At 37.0% G+C, this 22,167-nt stretch overlaps 2 protein-coding genes and 1 pseudogene across 2 annotated transcripts; 1 reads left to right on the forward strand and 2 right to left on the reverse strand.

The window, feature by feature from the left end:
- Positions 1-10,082: 10,082 nt before the first annotated feature.
- On the reverse strand, positions 10,083-11,000 carry LOC144631020 (melanocyte-stimulating hormone receptor-like). Its single transcript, XM_078489381.1, has one exon. The coding sequence runs from the start codon at positions 10,998-11,000 to the stop codon at positions 10,098-10,100; it is 903 nt and encodes a 300-aa protein (XP_078345507.1). The 3' UTR covers positions 10,083-10,097.
- A 3,537-nt stretch (positions 11,001-14,537) lies between these two features.
- On the reverse strand, positions 14,538-16,952 carry LOC144630880 (melanocyte-stimulating hormone receptor-like; annotated as a pseudogene).
- Positions 16,953-18,216: 1,264 nt separating this feature from the next.
- On the forward strand, positions 18,217-19,691 carry LOC144630864 (melanocortin receptor 4-like). The gene has a single exon (XM_078489237.1). The coding sequence runs from the start codon at positions 18,224-18,226 to the stop codon at positions 19,124-19,126; it is 903 nt and encodes a 300-aa protein (XP_078345363.1). The 5' UTR covers positions 18,217-18,223; the 3' UTR covers positions 19,127-19,691.
- The last annotated feature ends 2,476 nt before the right edge of the window (positions 19,692-22,167 follow it).

The following is a 22,167-nucleotide window of genomic DNA, read 5'->3' on the forward strand; positions in this document are numbered from 1 at the left end:
TATACTGCCATTATATATTTGCCAGCAAGCAAATTAGACGCTTAAAAACCTTTTAACATCAGAGAAGCCGGTGATCATCACAGGCCAGTCTATTGCCTGGAATCGTTGGGGCTCGATAATATATTGCCTAATCCATGAATAAATTCCTCTTTTACGTCGCATTATGTATTCTAATCGAGAGACACCTTATGACATCAGTAGAAATTTTATTAAATATCTGTCTCATAGGGTCTTACAATAATTGGTATTGGTAGTCTTCGTATTGGTTTAGCGAAAGAGGAGACATCTTATAGTTTTAGTGATAGGATTAAATTAAGGCTTTTATCTTTTGTTTGCCGCACAAAGTTGGCATATGAATTAGACAAACTCATTTCATCTATTGCGACAAAAAAACGAGAAACAAAAAAAAAAATAAAATACGCCCTGAATGTATTTATTTAGCTCTTTGTTAATCCCCATAACAGTTATTGGGAACTATCCTATTTTCCATATAGCAGTATCATGGTTTTAAGACTGAGGTCTTAATAAATGGTTGGGATTTTGATAACTTTGCCTAGATCACAGTATCGCTGGTGAAACAAGAAACAGTTTTCTTTTAACCAAAGACGAACAGACTTGATAAAAAGCTAGCCCAACTGTTTATTCAGTAGATCGTTAATGGGTGTTCCAGTCAAAAAAAATGTCAGCTCAAACGTTATATTTTATTGTGGTTCCGATTAAACTCTAAGCCAAAAACTAATTTCTTTAATAACTGTATGCATTAAGATCTATCAGCGATATCGGTAAATAAATATTTAAAAAAATCGATCATTCACTACTTTTATTTCATTGAACTATCCTATTGTTTCTTGATCTGGTATCTAAAGCGCTTTACAAACGTTTTCTATCTATATATATATTTTAATTAAAATGATTTTGAGAATCTTCCTGGGATATTTATAGTAGAAAAACCATTAACATGTGCTGAACGGGAAGATATTCTAAACTCATCAACTCACGTTTCTTTTTATCATCGATGTACAACATTTACGGAAAGAATTAGACCAAACTTTCAATCTGGTTTTCATCTCAAAACGTTTATCTTGATATACACGAACCTACTTTCGCTAGAATCCGCAAAATTGATTCTCATTGTGCTAGAAAAAAACGAGAGGGGAACAACATGCATAACAAATAGTACATAGCCAAATATGGAACCAGTATTCAACTTTGTAGGGTGACATTCAACATTTGGTTGCTTTCATATTAGTCCAGTCCTGTTCATTTGCATATAATCTGCCTTGTTGTCTTCATAACTGCTGCTCGAAGTTTGCCAAGACGCCAGCAGTACAATACTGGATTGATAGAGGAGTTCATGAGCACTATCGTAATAGCAAAGTTCGATCCTTTTATCCAGTTCTTGTATGAACCTCGGCCATATAACGTCAATATGATAAACATTGGAAAATAACATAATATTAAAACGGTAAAAAACACAAACGTATATTTTGCACTTCTTCTCAATCGCATCATGTTAAAGTTATTGCCAAGGTTGGAACTTTGCACTGCCTGTTGCTGAGCGTCAATCTGTGACTGATGGCGACCAACAATTCGATAAATGCTCGCGTAGCAAAAAGTTGAAATTGTCAAACAGATGATATTCAAAACTGCGATTAAAAGGTGAAGGCACGCTCGTTCCAAAGGTTGAAACTTGGCGAAACGAAGATTGTCACCCAAACCATCAAAACGATAAGCTGGGTGCGGGATTTAGTCACTAAAGTAGCATATCTCATGTGATAGTGAAGGGCCATAAATCGATCCCATGAGATTGCTGTTATTGTAGCTAGCGAAACGCCACAAAGCGAATACCCTGTCATGAATGCAAGATTGGATACGAAAACATTGCAATTGTTGGTAATTTTGTTGGCAATGAAAAGTGGTTGAGCTATGACACCAACAAGAAGATCTGAAACAGCAAGACTGCTGAGCATAATCATGGAATTTGAGCGAATAGAAGGAGTTCTTATTATGGCGGCCAGCACCAAAGCGTTGCCCAGAATGGATATGACCATCAATGGAGCATTCAGAACGCAGATTATGATGAGAATTGCATCAATACCAGTATAGTCCTGAAAGAGTGTTTCGTGATTGCCTTCAAAGGTTTGGTTTCTAGTACTGCCTTCATCATGTCGTGTAAAAAGTAAATCAGACATTGTAAGATGTTCTTGACAGTTCAGATGGCTGCAATAAACCACCAGTTTACACTTTTCACACTTGGCAAACTGACAGGGAGGTCTGCTGCATAACACAGTTAATACTGGCTTTTATACAGCCTGCCGAGTTTTCTCATTTAATCTCGCCCTTTTGTCACATTATGTGTGTGCCAGTCAATAGACCCTTTGTGACATCTTTTAAAATCATTGGAATTGGCATCTAAATGATTTCAAATTTAAAGCAAACGTTCTTCGACATTCGTATAATTTCCTTTGCGGTCTATAGAAATTACTTTTAAGGGTGAAGTTTTGATTAAAGCGAGTTGTGTTAATAGTTTTTAAGATAGACGTTTTCTTTCTGTTGAGCACTCTTTTAATATATGTCGGACTAAAGATTGATTAAACAGAAGAGGGACCATTTTATAGTTTTAGTGATGAGATTAAATTAAAACTTTTATCTTTTGTTTGCCACACAAAGTGACCATAATAAGTTAGACAAACTCTTTTCTTTTATTGCAGAAAAAAATAAACATCAAAAGGAAAAACAAAATTAAAGAAATCTACAACACACAAATACGCCCTGGATGTATTTATTAAGACATTTTAATAATAATACGAAGTTGTCCTCAAAACAGTAATTGAGCACTATCCTATTTTACATAGCTCTGTTATATGTTTAGAGACTCAGGTCTTGGAAAATGGTTGAAATTATCATTGTTTTGCCCTGATAAAAGGCACAATAAACCCGGTACACTGACTAGGAACAGTCCCTTTTTTAACAAAAGACGCATTGAATTAATATAACAATCAGACCTAATTACTTATTCAGCGCAGTGTTAATGGGTGTTCCAGTCAAATAATGTCAGCTCAAACGTCATCTTTTATTGTAATTACAATTTTACTCTAAACTGAAAACTAATTTCTTTAAAAGCTATATGCATTAAAATTTATACTTAGCGATTTCGGTATAAGTTTTATAAAAATTCGATAATACAAAAGTACATTTCAAAAGGAAACTGTCCTATGGTTTTTTTGAACTGGTCTTTAAAGCGCTTTAAAAAAATTTTTTTATCTACATTTTAGTAATGAAATATTTTGGAAAATCCTCCTAAAATATTTACAGTAGAAAAATTATAGACATGTTGGCCATAAAGGGCAGATGTGCTAAACACACTAAGTCATGTCTTTTTTTATATCAACAATGTACGATATTTACGGAAAGAAGACCAAACCTTTAATCTGGTTTTCATCTCGAAACATTTGTCTATAACACCCGACCAGAGCTTGCTATAATTCGCAATTTTTGTTCACTGTGATAATTTATAAAGAGAAAAGAGGAACAGCATACATAGCAAATAGCACCTTACCAAAGTTAAACTAACGTCTTCGTTTGTTCCGAAATATCCAACAGTTAGTTGCTTCCATTTTAGTCCTGACCCGTTTGCGTACCTATCAACTGCCTTGCAGTCTTTATTACCGCCGTTCGAAGCTCCCCAAGACGCCAGCAATACAAAATTGGATTGATAGAGGAGTTCATAAACACAACCGTGATAGCAAACTTCCATTCTGTTTTCCAGCTCCTATTTGATGCTCCGTAGAAAGCTAATAAAATATATATTGGAAAATAACATGAAATTAAAACGATATAAAACATAAAAGTGTTAACTGCACTTTTTCTCAATCGCGCTATGTTAAAGTTACTGCCAAGATTGGAACTCTGCACTGCCTGTTGTTGCGCTTGAATCTGTGACTGATGATGACGAACTATTAGATAAATTCTGATGTAAGAAAATGTGGAAGTTATAAGGCAAATGCCAATGACAACCGAAGTTAACAGCTTAAGAGCACGCTCGTTCAAAAGGCTTAAACTTGACACAGCGAAGATTGTCAACCAAATCATCATTACAACACACCTTACACGGGATTTAGTAACTAAACTAGCATATCTCATGTGATAATGAAGAGCCATGAAACGATCCAAAGTGATGGCTGTTATTGTACCTAGGGAAACTCCACAAAGCGAGAGCACTGTTATCTTTGAAAGGTTGACGACGAAAACATTGTTTTCGTCGGTGAAGTCTTTGATAATGAAGAGTGGTTGAGCTATGACACCAACGAGAAGATCTGATACAGCAAGACTGCAAAGCATCATCATCAAATTTGAGTGAATGGAAGGAGTTCTTATAATGGCGGCCAATACCAAAGCGTTGCCCAGAATGGATATGAGCATCAATGGAGCACTCAGTCCACAGTTTATGATGGCTATTGCCTCATTACTATTGTGCTCTTCAAAATTCGAATGATATGCTGTTTCGTTTTTTCCGTTATCAGTGTGGTTCATCATATTGCCACTATCTTTCTGCAAACAAGCGAATGAGACGTGTAAAATCTATCTTCAACAGTGGAGCTTGTGATCATAACATGCTCGATGTATGATGTATGTATTCAGTCTAGCTGAACGACATTAGCATTTTTATTCGAAATGGAATCTTTAAAACAATACCAAATTTAATACCAGCGCCGGAAATTAATTGGTATTGGTAGTATTAAAAGGATAAATTAAATGGAAGAAGGTAGGAGCTTTTAATTTTTATTGTCAGTCCAGATGCATTTATAAGTTACAGAAGGTCTTTTCATCTTTTGCCGTAAATTAAAAAAAATATCATCAAAAAGGAGAAAGGAATAAAAGACAAAACAAAACAAAACACAAAACAATACGCTGCATATATTTATCTAGTTTTTCACGAGTAATGCAAAGCTGTTTTCATAACAGTTGTTGGGTACTTATCCTATTTTGTATTACTATATAGTGTCATGGTTTCAAAGATGTCAAGAGAGTCAGGTCTTGGAATGTGGTTGGAAATTTGATTGAGGAAGACAATATATTCTGATTTTGTACAGGATATGCGTTGCCTAGATCAAAGCCATAATTTATCCGTTTGAACCAGAAACAGTGTTTTTGTTAATCAAAGATACGCTGATTTAATAAAATAGCAGGCCCAGTATTGATTATACAGTCCAGCATTAATGGGTGTTCCCGTCAGGAAAAAGTCATCCCAAACGTCATGTTTTTTAGTGATTGCAACTTTACTCCAAACAGACATTTACTACTTAAAAGCAATATATATTTAAATTTATATTAGCAATTCCGGTAACAATGTTAAATACATAAATTCGATCAAGCAATCCATTAGTAAAGTAAGGCATGTCGCGACTGATCTTTGCTAGAACACTGCCACTGTTCATTCACCTGTCGCTTCTTTTTGTAGTCCCTCTTATTTTCTAACAATAAATATGCATTGGCAATCTTCCTAAATATTTTACAGAAGAAACGCGATATTCTTTACTTTTCAAATCAAGCGTTTTTTCTTATCTTACAGTTATCAATGTATAAAATTTACAGAAGTAGACAAAACTTTGAATCTGGCGTTCATCTCAAAAAAAATTTCTATCACAACAGACCTGTGCTTCGCAAAACGCCCACAAAACGTTATATCATATGCATGGTGATATAAATTACAGGTGAATAGCATAAATAGCAAAATAGTTCCTCACTGGAATTTACGTTTAACGGTAGGTAACGTTCAACATTTGGCTGCTTTAATTTCAACATTCGGCTGCTTTAATTTCAGTCCTGGCCTTTCTGTGTACATGTCATCCGTCTTGCTGTCTTCATAACTACCGTTCGGAGCTCGCCAAGACGCCAGCAGTACAATATTGGATTGACAGAGGAGTTCATAAACATAACCGTTGAAGCAAACTTCCATTCTGTTTTCCATCTCTTGACTGATGCTCCGGAGAAAGTCAATAAAACATAGATTGGAAAATAACATGAAATTAAAACAATATAAAACATGAAAGTGTTTATTGCACTTCTTCTTAATCGCGCGATGTTTAAGTAATTGCCGAGATTTGAGCCTTGCACTGCCTGTTGTTGAGCAAGAATCTGTGACTGATGCTGACGAACTACTAAAGAAATTCTAACGTAACAAAAGGTGGAAACTATAAGACAAATTGCAATGATAACCGCGTGTATCAGGAATAGTGCACGCTCTTTCCAAAAGCTTAAACTTGACAAAGCGACCATTATCAGCCAAATCATCACGACAAGACACTGGACACGGGATTTAGTAACCAAAGTAGCATATCTCATGTGAAAGTGAAGGGCCATAAATCGATCTAAAGTGATGGCTGTTATTGTACCTAGAGAAACTCCACAAAGCGAGACCATTGTCATCTGCGAAAGACTGGCTACGCTCACATTGCTCTTTTCGGCAAGTTCTTTGAAAATAAAGAGCGGTTGAGCTATAACACCAACAAGAAGATCTGAAGCAGCAAGACTGCTGAGCATAATCATCGAATTTGAGCGAATGGAAGGAGTTCGTTTTATGGTGGCCAATATCAAAGCGTTGCCCAGAATGGATATGAGCATCAATGGAGCGTTTAAAACACAGTTTATGATGACAGGTGCATCAATACTGGCGTGGTCTTCAAAATTTGAGCCATAATCTAAATTGCCCTTGCCTTCACTGCTGTGGTTCGTCATATTGTTATCATCCTGTCATGAGCAAATCAGAAGTTGTAAGATTGTTGCGGACGACGGTTCTAGTTCATGACATCCCACTTTGCAAACCCACTTTACGGTTATTGCCTAACACTGTCATTGCTCGTATTTACATTACCTACTGAAGTTTTTGAATAAATTTCGCTTTTACTTCACATTATGTACTTCAGTCAAATGACACTAATGGCATCAGTAGAAAGTCATTCCAGCTTGAACCGCAGCCACATCGTTCGCGTGGTTTTCTAAAACCACAATAAGAAGAACATTCGTTGCTTTGGAGAATTTCGATTAAAAAAATGTAGTGACATTGTGCTTAAATTTAAGCACAATAAATGTGTGCAGTTTGTATGCGCGTTCAAAGGTCAAACAATCGCCTGTTTGCATTAGTCCCCGAGAAAATTAACATCAGAATGGGGGAAGAAAAATTAAAAAAAATCGGAAATACAAAAAACGCTGTTTTAGAAGTCAATACACATTCCATCGAATCGTGTTTGGTGTAATATCAGGTGGTTTTGCAGACTCAGCTTGTGTGGATATGGTTGTCATTTTCATCAAGAAACAAATTTTCTGATTTTCTTCAGATTATTCAAAATCCAATTCTGTTTCAACACTTTTTTGCATGCCGTTTTTTTTTTCTGTTACGGCACAACAGGAACAACAGAAACAGCAAGACTGCTGAGCATAATCATCGCGGAAGCTGAGCAAATGGAGGAATTTTTTCTCGTAAAAAAGCGTTGTCAAGAATGAACATGGGAATCAATGGTGCATTCAGAATGCAATTATCATGATGCCAGGTGTTTCGTTTTAAGTGTGTTCTTTTAAGTTCGAATAACATGTGGATTCGTTTTTACCATTTTTGGTGTTAGATTCATCTTGTTGTCACCATCACGTCAAGTGGAAACCAAACCTTGTAACATTGGTTCGAACAGTGAAAACGTCCTTACAAGTTTATATTATCGCATCTTATGTTATCGCACCCTGCGATGGACTAGCGTCCCATTCAGGGGGACGTAGAAAAATTCCTAGTCGCTGAATGCTACGGAAACCGGGATAAAGCTCCGACAGTATGGGCCGCATGTCTCAAGGCTTCCCTTACTTACTTTGTGAATAGACAGGCAAGGGTATTGCCTAACCCCACCGGTGCTTGCTTTACATTTACACTTTTACATTTATGCTGCTCGTGACATTATCTATGCCCGTCAAAAACGCTGTGACATCCTTAGAAACCGTTCATTTCCTGAGCATTCATAAGAAGAACACTAATTAATTTCAATGACTTTTATTAAAAGTAATATAAGTAGTACAAATTGCTTCTTAATTGTAACTGCAATTATTTATGGCAATACGCAGTATGCTCAGAAGAGTCGATGGGCATTAATCCTGTTTATTACACGACTAAGGCGGTCCGAGGGCCAATAACTAAATCAGCCAATCAGATTACTTTATTTCCGGTCCCGCGAGGGCCGATATTTTCCAAGTATCGGACCGGATTTTGTCCCGGATGATCCCGCGCTAATTGATGCGCGATTTAGCGCAAGATTTTTGCTAGATTTTTTTTGCAAGAGTTTTTCGAAGTTTTTATTGCTTTGAAAATGAAATGAACTCTAACACAGAAATAATTATAACTCTTTTAGCGCGAGTAAAAGTTTTGCCGCACATTGTTTTCCACAACATCTACCGGGTAGCAATTCTCACTACCCAAAGTTTCCAGTTGTGTAATAAATCTCTTATTAACCAAGCTTGCTCGGGACCGTACTGGGCGATTATTGGCCCTCGGTCTTTTTGTACGGACCTCGCTGCGCTCGATCCGTACTGTCAAGACCTCGGGCCAATATTCGCCCAGTACGGCCCTCGCGCGTGGTTAATAAGATATATTTCGCACCCAAAATATAGAACTGGTTGGCATTTTGATCAAGATACACTGTGCCTCTAAAATTGTGCAGGGAAAGCGTTTCCTTGTTTGGAGGCACCTCAACCGCTACAACCGTAAAAATGAAAACTACAATGATTAAAAAGCGGACCATTTGGTCGAGTGTTAATAAGTGTTCCTGTCGAAAACATTGTCAACTCAAACGAGATCTTTTATTGCCTTTTCCATTTTAATCTAAACCGCCAAAGAAGTTTCATAAAAGTAATATTTGAAGTTGTCTCATCTTAAGAATGTTATGTAATTACTAGCAAAATAATTAAGAAAACTGTACCCTCGTGTCTCGTAAGTGCTGTGTCATCGTTTCCATGCTCAATTCATGAATTTTTAATTTATTAACCAAGAAAATTAAATATTCTTTCCCTGTTTTCCCTTTGCTAAAATTTAAAACAACACCATACAAATAGTGATTTCAGTTTGTCACGTTTTAGTTACGGTTTAACAGAACTGGATTTTTGAAGCTGTAAACAATCATATAAATTAATGCCGACATTGATACCATTTTGCACAACTGCAGTTCTCCTGCCTACAGGACGTGAAACGATTATAGGAAATGACGGCGACAAACAATACTCAGGATCATTCGAAAACGCATAAAATATAATCCAGATAAACTGTGCGGTTTGTTGTTTATTCCGTTTTACAATGTGGCACAAGTAGCCATTCTGCGCATGAAAACCGCAAAAACGTTCCTTTCCTTACAAAATAAAAATAGATCTCAAGGCAGCAATGAGAAAAGAAACTATACATTGTACTGTGTTAATGTTTTCGTTTTTTTTATCTGCCACACAAAGAGCATTCGATTTTCGCCAGTGTGCTTCACCAGTGTTATCAGAGTACAAGTACAGGAATGATGCCAATTCGCGCGCAACACATGACGTCGGAACAATTAAACCTTGCTTGATTATGGCTGGGCATCCTTGAACACACCAGGATGAAGTATGCTCTCACTTTCAATGATCTGTTCCATCAGTTGAAAGACAGTCGATAACATAGCTGCATGAGTTCCACAATGTCAACTCCATCCTCCATAACGTGATTTCTCCCAAAATTTTGCCTCGCGAGGAATTGCACGACCATTGGGAACTTTCTGTTGCTGACTTCATGAATGACCTTGGTGGATCCTCGGCTTACACCATCTTTATCATCAAGCAAAATAGACCGTTCTTTTGTGAGTAATCGGATACGTTGTCTTTTAAAGGAGCTAGGTCACGGGGACTTCGCAGATTTTTGGTCTTAACTGTTCTGAAAATACAGGTAGACAACTTAAGCCGTGAAAAACATTATCTCTGGACATCTAAAGAAAGACATAATCTTAATTTTGGCTGTTCAAAAATCTGGTAAAAACCGTGACATAGTCCCTTTAAAAATATCTTACTATGTAAATTAGAATCCATTCTAAGTAGTTCAGTATTTATTCTTGCTCGCTTTGTTTGCATAACATTTTTCTCGATGTCTTCACAGCTGCTCTTCGAAGCTCACGTAAACGCCAGCAGTACAAAAATGGATTGATGGAAGAGTTTGTAAACACCAAGGTCGTAGCAAAGTTCCACTCAGCTGGCCAGGGCTTGTGCGAGATTCCATGAAGCGTCAGCAAAATGTACAGTGGAAGAAAGCATATTACCAAAATTATATAAAAAATGAAAGTGTTTATCGCACTCTTTTTCATTCGCAATATATTTATGTCATTTTCAGCACTTGACCATTGCACTACTTGTTGTTGAGCATGAATTTGGAACTGATGTCGACGAACAATGCGATAAATTAAGATGTAAGAAAATGTGGAAATCACAAGACAGATTCCTGTAATAACAGCTATGATAAAGTGATATACAAAATCATTCAAAAAATAAAACACCGATGAGAAGAAGTTTATACACCAAATTATAACCATCGTATATTTGACACGAGATATAGTGACTATATTAGCATATCTCATGTGATAGTGAAGAGCCAAAAATCGATCCACACTTACGGCTGTTATTATCAACAGGGAAACTCCACAAAACGAATAAGCCAATGTATCCCATAGAATGTCTAAAACACGGTTTTCTGTGAGTTCCTTAACAATATAAAGCGGTTGAGTAATGAGACCAACAAGGAAGTCAGAAACAGCGAGACTGCAGAGCATAATCATTGAAGTTGAGCGAATGGAAGGAGTCCTGATTATGGCGGCCAATACCAAAGCGTTGCCAAAAATGGCCATGAGTATCAATGGAGCATTGAGGATACAGTTTATGATGACAATAGTCTCATGGGTAGCAAGGTCGTCAGCGTTTTGATGGTCGTCGCTCTTATTAAGTGTCATGTTACTCATTTCACTCATGACTGATCGTCAGCGTTAAGGTCAGAAGCGAGGGATTATCTTTCTTTTCTGCAGTGACAGTACGGTGGAGAGGCCGATAGATCTTATAACAAATTTCACAAAATAAACTGAGTTATATTTATTTTCCTACGCAGCTGGTTCCCAGATTGTTTGCAATTATTATTTATGCAAAACGTGACAATTTCATGCACTCCAGGGTGAATGTAGGAGTCGTTATACAAAAGACTACGCACTACGAACCTAATAAAAATTCAAGCCAAAGGTTAGAAACATTTTTTTTTTAATTTTCGGGTTAAAAGTAAAGGTTTTTTTTTCTTTTCGCGCGAATACAGGTGCACATGTCAGTCAAATATATATTAATTAAACTGACCATCGACATTTTGAAATCGTATCCTACCAATTTACATAACACGGCTTACAGTGATATTGCTTTAAGGAGAATAACCATTCACGAAAATTAGTTCTTTTCCTTTTTGAACAATTTTCAAACGCTCATTTCTTTTTTTTTTTTTTTTTTAACACTCTTCTGCTGTAATTTCGTTTGAATTTTTAATAAAAGAAACCCTTTGGTCATTCTAGTGACTTAGAGCCATTGTTTTACTAAAGAAATTGAGACTTTATTTTAAACTTGACCTAAAACAAAACCAATTAACGGAAAGTTCAAACGCAAGGAGATAGGGCACATAATCTACTGTTAATAGATTTTCTTGTCAAGATAAACATGCCAGCTTATGTTAATCTATTGTAAAAGTTAATTTTTAACAAATTCTGAAAACAAGAAGGTTATATTTCGAGAAAGTATGTAAGGGAGTTTGAAATCAGCGACGACTAAATGTTTTCTGCACCGTACTTAGACTCATTGTTTTATTGAAGAAATCTAAGCTTTATTTTAAACGTGACTAAAAAACTTGACAATTAACGGAAACGCAAGTAGAGCACGCAAACCCTAATTGATTTTTTTGTCAATATCTTAATATGTCAGCTCACATTACCTTTTTTGGAAAGTTAATTTTTTTCTGGAAACAAACAAATTATGATTTCACGAAAGCAATATGTTAATCTATGCAAGGCAGTTCGGAATCAGCGGCAGAAAATCGTTTATGCACTTTACACCAAACAAGGCTATTGGGCTGTGAAGGCTATAGAACTTTGTAAATAAATATTTAACTCTTTTAATTTCGTAATCTACCGCGAACGCAAAGTCGTACAATTTCTTAAATTTCCGGGTTTGTCTTCAATTTTGAAGTTGAGTCAATTTAAATTCGTGAGCCAAGCCACGCACACTCTGAAATATTGCGACAAATATATATTTTTTTCTTTTTGCTACTGGAATATATTTATTGAAACCAGAATGGTTCAGAAAATATTGACAAAATGTTTTTATGTTAGCCTTAGAATAATTAGAAAATAAAATTGTAGTTTTGTACTTGAAGGCTATAGAACTTTGTAAATAATTATATTCGTTGTCAAATTTCAAATCCACCGTGAACGCAAAAACTTATACATTTTCTTAAATTTCCACATTTGCCTTCTACTGAGCTTTTAGAATAGATGTTGGCAACATTTTCGGTAATTTTAATATATAATGATAGTTCGTATTTACTAAATATAGATCGAGTTAGTTTAGATTCGTGAGCCTAGTCACGCACGCTCGATGGTGTCAAAATGATTTTTCTGTTTTTATTCTAAAAACAAGAACATTTCAGAAAATATTGAAAAAAAATATTCTGTTGGGCTTAGAATAATTAGAAAAGAACACCGGTGAATCTTTTGTGTCGTTTGCTGTTAACTGACGAAGTGAGCTCTGATCTCCCTTGGCGCATTCGTGCCCAAGGACAATATCTCGTTAAAACCATGTTCCAGCTTGTCTCAGTGTTTATCTATTTGTTTTTGGGTATTGCTGTTATTCGCTATACATTCATGAAGGAATATTTTAACAGAATTAAAAACAAAATAGGAAAAACGATAGAATACTTAAACAATTTGGCATTTTAGAAACATTAAGCGGTGCTTTCTTTGGCGAAAGAAGAAACATGACGAAGGGTTGAAAATTTGGGTAAACTAAAACGTTAGTTGCGTAGGAAAGCAATTCTGGCAAATAGCTAGAGAAGCGACAAGACTGCTTAAAGGTGCTGACACACGGGGGGAGCCTGCAGGGACATGTCGTAGCGACTTGTAGCGTGGACGAAATCACACCATGTACACAAAGAAGGCTATGTAGCTGGGACATGCTGCAGCGACACGTGTCCATTGTCGAAGAAAGCCGTGATTTCTTCACTGTTGCATGTCGCTGTGACACAACCCTTCAACATGTCCTTTCGAGTATCAGTGAATTGCAAAATGTCAATTAATAAATGAATTAAGGATAATCATTTGTTTTCTATATTTGGGACAAAGTGTAGCTTTTCCATTTGTGGCAGCGGCGTAATTGGTTTTCTCCGTTAGTTTTTGTCATCTTTTGCAGTAATTTTAGTTATTTGGTTTTAAAATTATGCCCGGAAACAAGAAAAGAGGAATTCTACACATATCTGAATTCCCATAGCACTGTAACCCTGATGAGGATTGAAAATCGTTGCAACAACCTTGCGCCTTCAATTTCCACATGGCTGAAACATGGTAACCTTCGCGCGATGTTGCCTTGTACTTTGGACTTGACTATAAGCATGGACATTGAATCAAACCCTGGACCAGCCCGTTCCAATGTGCCATATATAGAGAAGTGGTGTTTGAGAAGATGGTCGAATCTTAGGTCTCATCTTCATCGACTCGGATGGTATGTGGTGGCTATGACCGCGGTAAACACGCATCTTTTGTGATGGAAACCACTATTTCTACTACTCCCGTCTACTTTTCTAACAAATTGTACCCACAAAACTTAGCTCGGGGTGGCGAAACCGATGTTTTTCGAAAACTTCGTTAACACTAATTAATGTTGTCCGACGTTTCCATTTTGCTAACATCATCACCAAGGCAAAAAGTGATGACAGTTTTATCGTAGTGTGAATATAAATGAGTGGAAACAGTGTAATAGACATTTTTCTTTTGTGTTCCTGTAAGCATGGACATTGAATCAACTTCGTTAACAGCGTGTTTTTTATGCCAATTCTTTTATACTCCGCTGCTTAATGAGAATAGGGAAGAAAAGGAGGCACTGTTCTTACTCGTAACGATTTATATTGGGAATTCGTAAGCGTTACTAAGCTACCAAACAACTTTCGCACTTGAAAATGTTCAGTTGTATGTGACATGTCACACGACATGACGAAATGTGGGGTCGATAGTACTAGTCATCTGCGTTAAAATTTAACACCATGCGCATTGTCACTGTGGGTCACCAATCAGCAGATAGTTCGAACAGGCATGCGTAAATGCGTACGGGTTATAGTTTCATCCACGCCTCGAATACGCCAACTATACAAACATGTATTGATGGACGAGTTCATATAATCAACAGTGACAGCAAAGTGCCACACATTACCATTCCTTGAATGATAGTTCAAAAATAGTCATCAGTAAAACGCATATTGGTTAATTATCTTGAGTATTTTTACATAACATTTGCCTAACTGTCTGCACAACTGTCATTCGAAGCTCTTTTAGACGCCAACAATAGAGAATTGGATTGACAGATGAGTTCATGAATACAACAGTGTCTGCAAAGTTCCACACGTTTGTCCAATTCTTGTGTGAAATGGTATACAGGCACAACGAAACAAGCCTTGGAAAATAACACAGAATAATAAACATATAAAATATGAAAGTGTTAATAGCACTTCTCTTCAATCGTGCAATGTACAAAACATTTGCAGCAGCCGGACCTTGCACAGCTTGTTGTTGAACATGAATCTGAACATGATGTTGATGAACAATTCGAAAGATTCGAAAATAAGAAAACGAGGACACCACGAAACATATGCCAATACTAACAAATGAGATAACAAAATAGTTAATCCTATTCCAGAAGTAAAGACTCGATGTCAGAGAAGCCATAAGCCACATTATTGCGACGGTATAAATGGCACGAGGAATGGTTACCATGGTAACATATCGCATGTGGTAATGAAGGGCAGCAAATCGATCCATGCTGATGACCGTCATGGTGAAAAGAGAAACTCCACACAAAATAAATCCCATAATTTCACAAATAAGAAATACAGATAATTCGTCTGTCAGTTCTTTAGCATATAAAGCGGTTGTACAACGAGCCCAACAAGAAGATCTGAGACAGCCAAACTGCAGAGAAAAATCATGGACGGTGAACGAAGCGAAGGAGTTCGCAATATGGCGGCTAGCACCAGAGTGTTGCCAATAATGGATATGAGCATCAATGGAGCATTCAGGACACAGTTTATATGATGACGGTACTTTCGTGACTGTCTTGATTCGATTCGTTCCTTGTTCCGTTAGTGAGATCCATGTTTGTAAAACAGATATCCCTTGTAACCTGTCCAAACTTCTAATTCAAGCAAAAAGCCAAATAATATGGGAGATATATAATAGGTCTAGCTGCGCCTCTCTTTAGTGCTAATTGCCAAACCTAGGAGACGGAAACTCGGCGATTATGTGAGGTAAGTGAGATAATTGAGCCAGCGGAAAGAACAAATTTTGTCCGTTTTCTTTTACAGCTGTCAAAACTAGAGCACACAGCAGGCCGTAATTTTCAATTATAAGTTAAAATTGCATCTCAAGAAACCTGATACTAAAACCACTATATTCTAATCAGAAACATCAACTTATAGCTCAGCTACAACATTTAAAATTGTTTTTCCCCTTCTTAGAACCACCTGTCCAGTTTATTTGCTCACTTTAAATTCAATTAACGCGAGCCGTCTAAGTGTTTGAGCATAACCCAGACACCGATTTGTTTAACCACAAGTCAAGTGAAAGTGGTAAATTTATAATTTTGGTTTGTCATTGCTTGCGCACGCTCCCAGGGCAGTTTATAGAAAATTACACCGCGCTTGCGTAACCAGATCTGATTGCGAGTTTGCCTAATAGTCGGTCGCTTGGTAATGCCAAATATTGATAGTTGTGTGCTGGGGAGTTTAGCTAGTGTCAGTAGTGTTTAGTATTTGAAAATGGAAACCATCTGGCAGGTGTTTTGCTTTTCTACCAGGTCAAAATATCAACTTTCGTTACTAATTCGCGAACCCTGAAGTTCAAAACCCAGCTAATAACGATTGCGTTTTTCCTGCCGTATATCAAAAATATAGCGACTGCGAAACAAACCTTGAAAAACAGAAGCAAGCAAAATGGATAGAAATCTACCAATCACAACAGCCAGAGGTGACCTTTTGAACCTGTTGGGGTGAACTTCTGATTCGTGAGGGGTCTGCTTTAAAAATTGACGGCAGCGAAAAACGTAACCGTTGACTGAGCAGAGTTCGTGTGTTATTGAAAACTGCAGTAATGTTCCTTTTTCTATCAAGAAGATATCTAATTCTTTTGATGATTATGGGAATTTCTTTAGCTATCTCTTGGGGATACATTGTTTTACTAAGAGACAAAAAAAATCAGTCCGATCAGATATAGCTGATGGATTTAGGTATGTATCAATTTGTTACTCAATCGTGGCAGAAAAGCCTAAATTGTTGGATAATACAAAGAATGGAACCCAGTCAGTGCAAAGTTCCAGTGCTAGGAAAAACAAACTCGTGTGGGAAGACAAATAATTATTATTCTAAGCACTGTTTAGTATCGTTTTAATTGATTTTTCCAATGTTCTATTTAATCTGTGATAACATATAAGGAGCCTCGTTTAAAGGCTAGAAAACAAAATGGAAATTTGTGCTGTCCTTGTAACATGTTTTCGTCCACCAATCTTTTTTTGTATTGTGCGCTGACGTCTTAGCACTTGAAAGCGGACAGTTGTGAGAGGGCAACGAAGTAGATATCATGTACTGTGTTACTAACTTTTTTCACCAATAATGGCTTAAAACGCATTACGATAATGGAGTGATAAAATATATTTATGTTTTTGTTAGTAAATTAAAATAACAATTAAATCTTAAATGCACAGTTATGAGAAATTGCCATGAAACAAAAGTGCTACGATTCTCAGGACCTTAGCACGCTAAAAAATTTTTCCGTGGGTCGGTGGATCAGCGGAAGAGTTTTAAGTCGAGTCATGATTATGTGACATTTAAAAAGGTCCCCAGTTAATATACTGCAGACAACATACATTTGTTTAACTTTCACGTACTTCGATTGACGTATGTCAAGTCAGTTTGAAATGAAACATGTTTCCTATTCAATAGCAAATATCATTTACAAGCCGTGTCGGGCTAAAAATCACATTCACCATTGTTTATTTTATCTGTACAGTTTGAACATCTCATTGTAATTTACCCTGAAAAACCATTTTTGGAGAGGGTGTCTTAAAGACACCGATACCCAATAAAAATGATGATAAATTCGGATCCTTAACAAAAAGCACGTGAGGAAACTAGCTTTCGAAATGTAAGTCAACATCCAAATTCTTTCTACAAGTCACCATATAGTTCCAACAGTGCTAGTTGGAGGAATTCGATCACACGTCAAGTATTGTAGAAATTCCTTTTTTTCTTCTTTTTTATTATTTTTCTATATATGCATGTCCTATAGGTTTTGATTATTTTTTTAGCTTTGCTGTGTAACGCGCTACAAAATGTTGCTATATTCACGCTTTACTGGTCTCTAAGAGTCATCCATAATACTTACACTATCGATGTTTTTGTATTGTACAAAGAGGAAGCATCAAGATGGTCTTCCTGATATGTCTATGACCGGTTTCGTTTTAAGTTTAGCTAATTTTGACTGGAAGAAACTTTTTTGGTCCCGATCTCTTATACAGGTGCTTGTGGATTGAGCCCAAAAGTAAAAAAATAACTGCGTCATCTGGAATTGGATATTTTCCTTCTAAAAGTCACAGGAAATTATTAAAAGTTAAATGAAACTCTCGTCGAGTCATATCAAAATTGTATTAGGTCATCTGCATAGAATTACCAATTCTAATTATGTCAAGTTAATGAGTGAAATACAGAAAGTAAGGAACAGGAAAAAGGAAGCTCATTAAAACATAGACGGCTGTTTCACAAATACAGTCATTTACGTACAACTGTCGGGTATTATAGCTTCCAGTGTTTCAAAACAACTTTTTGACTTGCCATCGGCTCAAGGAAGACAGATATTAACATTACTTTGGCATTTTGGGTAAGGAAAGGGCAAAAGGCACTATGATGAACTACACCTACAAAGACAAGAATGGACCAGTCATTCAAGACTACAATATGCGTGAAACATTTGTCATCATAAACTGTGTTTTGAACGCTCCATTGATGCTCATATCCATTCTGGGCAACGCTTTGGTATTGGCCGCAATAGCAAGAACTCCTTCCATTCGCTCAACTACAACGATTATGCTGTGCAGTCTGGCTGTTTCGGATCTTTTTGTGGGTCTCATCGCTCAACCGCTTTATCTTGCAGATCTGCTTACGACGGGAAGTTTTGTAGCCGATCTGTCGATAATGGTAGGTTTCTCTGTATGTGGAGTGACCCTATGGACCACAACTGCGATTAGTGTGGATCGCTTTATGGCTCTTCACTATCACATGAGATATGCTACTTTAGTGACTACATCCCGTGTCAGATATTCTGTAATAATCATATGGTTGATCAACATACCTTTTTCAGGGTTCTACCTTTGCAAAGAGCGCGAATATAAATTTACTATCGCAGTTATGACTGTGACATGTCTGGCAATTTCCACATTTTGCTACATTCTAATTTATCGAATTGTTCGTCGGCATCATTCGCAAATTTTTGCGCTACAGCAGACAGTGCAAAGTGTGGCTGCTGGAAATGACGGTTTACAGATCGCAAGACTGAAAAAAAGTGCATTAAACACTTTCGTATTTTACATCTTTTTGATTATTTGTTATATCCCAATGTACATTTTATTAACCCTCTATGGAATCTCTTACATCGAGTGGACGATAGAATGGAACTTTATTACCATTCTAGTGTTTATGAACTCAGCAATTAATCCATTTTTGTATTGCTGGCGTCTTCGCGATGTCAGAACGGCAGTAGTAAAGACAGCAAAGCAGATGTTATGTAAACAAACAGACGAAAACTAAAACCGGCCTTCATTTTGAGGAGAAAAATGAGAAAAAAAATAATGCGATGACACAGCGTATTTCGATATTCAGCCAATAATGTATCCAAGTTTAAGGCAATTTCCGGCCTTCCAAAAAAGGAGTTTAATCAAGTGCTTCTGGAGTGTAAATTTTAATTGCAAGTTCTAATCATTTCCAAAGCAATTAGTTTTTAAGAATTAAGCTGTTGGCGGGCAAGTGACACTAGCTAAAGGAAAATAAACCGCCACAACTAATATGGAAAACTACAACGGTTAATTTACTTTTATACTTGATCATTAACTTATTATTTTCAGGTTGCCAAAAATAGTCGTTTTGGATAGGAAATAAGGAAATAAGAATACGTGATGGAGCTGCCATAATTATAAAGGATAAAACGTAGGAAATGGCTTGCCATCAATAAAGCACCAAACGTGCAGGTTGTGACAATGGTTATATTACTAGCTTTCGTCTAAAACGAGCGGTAGTAATTCTGTGTTCTTTGAGGCGAAAAAGAGGAAAAACACTTTTTAGACAGCGAGTTCTATATACAGAGTGACTCCAGATATTAAAACAGCTTGTGAAACTTAATTATCGGCGAAGTTGTCCATTCTTTGTGTGTAATATTCAAGGAGATATAAGCGTTCAAAAACAGCAAAATTTCTGGGTGGCAAAAGAGCTAATGAGTCCATCCATTCTTTGTAAAATATCAAGTTTCCAAACCTGCGTCACAGAAGAAGCATTTAATACATCGGGCTCGAATTTATAGCGAAAGTTAATCGCACCATGTACTATAATATTCAGAATTGATATTTTTGAAGCTCGATCAGAAAGTGAAGCGCTTATGCTAATGAGGCAAATATTGTAAACAAAGATTCCCCTATTCCTGTGACTGATGTCAGTGCTTAATTGATACTGGCAATCCATTTTTGGCAAAGCTTTGTTATTAGCCGCCACAAAATGTATTTTTTCCATTTGTTCAGCTTAAATGATTATGCACAGCCCTTTTAAATGGCTGAAGCACTCAAAAAAGTCAGTCTGCATTTTATATCGCACAGCGAAAAATTGCGGTTTCTGTATGTAGAGTTTCACTTTTGTCAATAACTGCCGTCAATGCTGGCCAATTTATCTTTCTCACTAGCATATGAGATGTGCTGCTTTGATGACTAAAACCAACATCAAATACATTATATTAGCATTTTGTTTGCTATCTTCCTTTCCTCAAGTTTTGACCCTCTTTTTAATGTGAACGCATACAACCCCATGAAACTATTTACGGGGAACTGAATTCTAATTCAAGTTTGCTCTTGACTCAACGGAGAACAAGACTTCGGGAGAGCTTGTCAAATTTTGGAAAACGGACTTAAGATGGTCAACTATACTTTTCATACGGACAACGAATCAGAAACTGGATTTTTTTTTCCGTTCTCGGCCTGAAACTGTTGTCATTATTAATAGTGCCTTTAATAGGCCATTAATGCTTATTACCCAGGCAGGTGAAGCCTGGGTTTAAATTTCGGCTTTATTATTTTCCGTTTTTTCCACGTTCAGTCACAAATCGCCGTCGGGGCTCTAAAGCGCATGCGACAAGTCCCAGTCTGCGCACAATTAATACATGAGAAGCTGTCGTTGTTGAAAGTCTATAGCACTGATTCCATTATTTCTAGAGCGCTGAAATCACATACAAATGAGCACGTCGTTCGCGGTAGACCCACACTAAAAAACGTTGAGCGTTCTCGGATCTCGGAACGGGTTGGTTCTCAAGCCTTACGGGACATTAATTTGCGAGCGAACTTTTATGAGTGAACCTATCGATCGGAAATCGTGTTATACCAAATGAGCTATCAAATCTCAATCTTCAGAAGCGTCATGGTATTTTTAGATCGTGAACCAAGTAGAATCCCAGTAAGATTTATAGAACGTCTTAGCAACAAGAGCAGAAAGGTTAGAAAAATTGTTTACGAATGAGTCTGCAATGAGTCTACAATGCGCTTGAATAATTTTAATTTAAATTATATACGTGTATTCACTCGCTCGTAAGCGGACTAGTGTCGGATTTTAAGTGGGAAGTTATCGATTTCTCGAAGCGCTTGCATAGCTTGAGTATAGCGGCGAGAGTTGTCATTAATAAAACCTTTCCTTCCTTCGTTATAACTAACCGACAATTTCTTTTCTTCCGAGCACGAGTGCTTGCGAGACCGATTAAAATTATATTGAATTACACAATAGATGTCTAGCACAACATGCGTTCTTTAAGGGGTGGTGAATGGTCCTTCAAAAACTGCCTGTCTCGCAAAATTTTAGCCAAATTTCAGGGCTTTCGTCGTCTCGAATTTTTTGTTGACGCCTTCTCGCAGTCTCGATTACTTTTGCAAGGCTAAAAAGGTCTCGGGCTCGCAGAAAAGATATCAGTCTCGCCGTCTCGCAAAGTCTCGCAATTACCATTCGACACCCCTTCTGTATGGAAACGCGAGACGACTTAAGAGCGCGTGACCAGCCACCTAGTGTGACTTTATAGAATACCAAATAAACGATTAACCAAATCAAAACAAGGGATAAACCCGTGCAAGAGAAACTTTTTTCTTGACCCGTGCTGTAGGGGCACTTACATTATTAGTTTTCTTTTTCTCATTCTCAGTGTAACGACTAGCTACGACTGCCTGGGTACACGCAGTCAGGCGTCTAGTATTCATCATGGAAAACACTTTGGTGTTGGCCGCGATAATGCGAAATCCTTCCATTCGCTCAAATTCGATCATTATGCTCTGCAGTCTCGCTGTTTCAGACCTCTTTGTTAGAGTCATTGCTCAACTTTAGTCATTGCTCACTTTATATTGCCAAGGAACAATCTCGTGCATTGGTACCGTAACGATGGGCTATTATGTTTGTGGAGTCGTTTTCTCGACAATGACAGCTATAAGTGTGAATCGATTTTTGGATCTTCAATAACACATGCTAACAAACTCCCAACACTGGGATTAACATAAACATTATGTGGATGAAAAGAAGTGAACTGAACACTTGCGTATTTTACATCTTTTACA

This window comes from Oculina patagonica, chromosome 11 (assembly GCF_052425735.1).
Source record: "Oculina patagonica isolate OP01 chromosome 11, crgOcupat, whole genome shotgun sequence".
NCBI lineage: Eukaryota > Metazoa > Cnidaria > Anthozoa > Scleractinia > Oculinidae > Oculina > Oculina patagonica.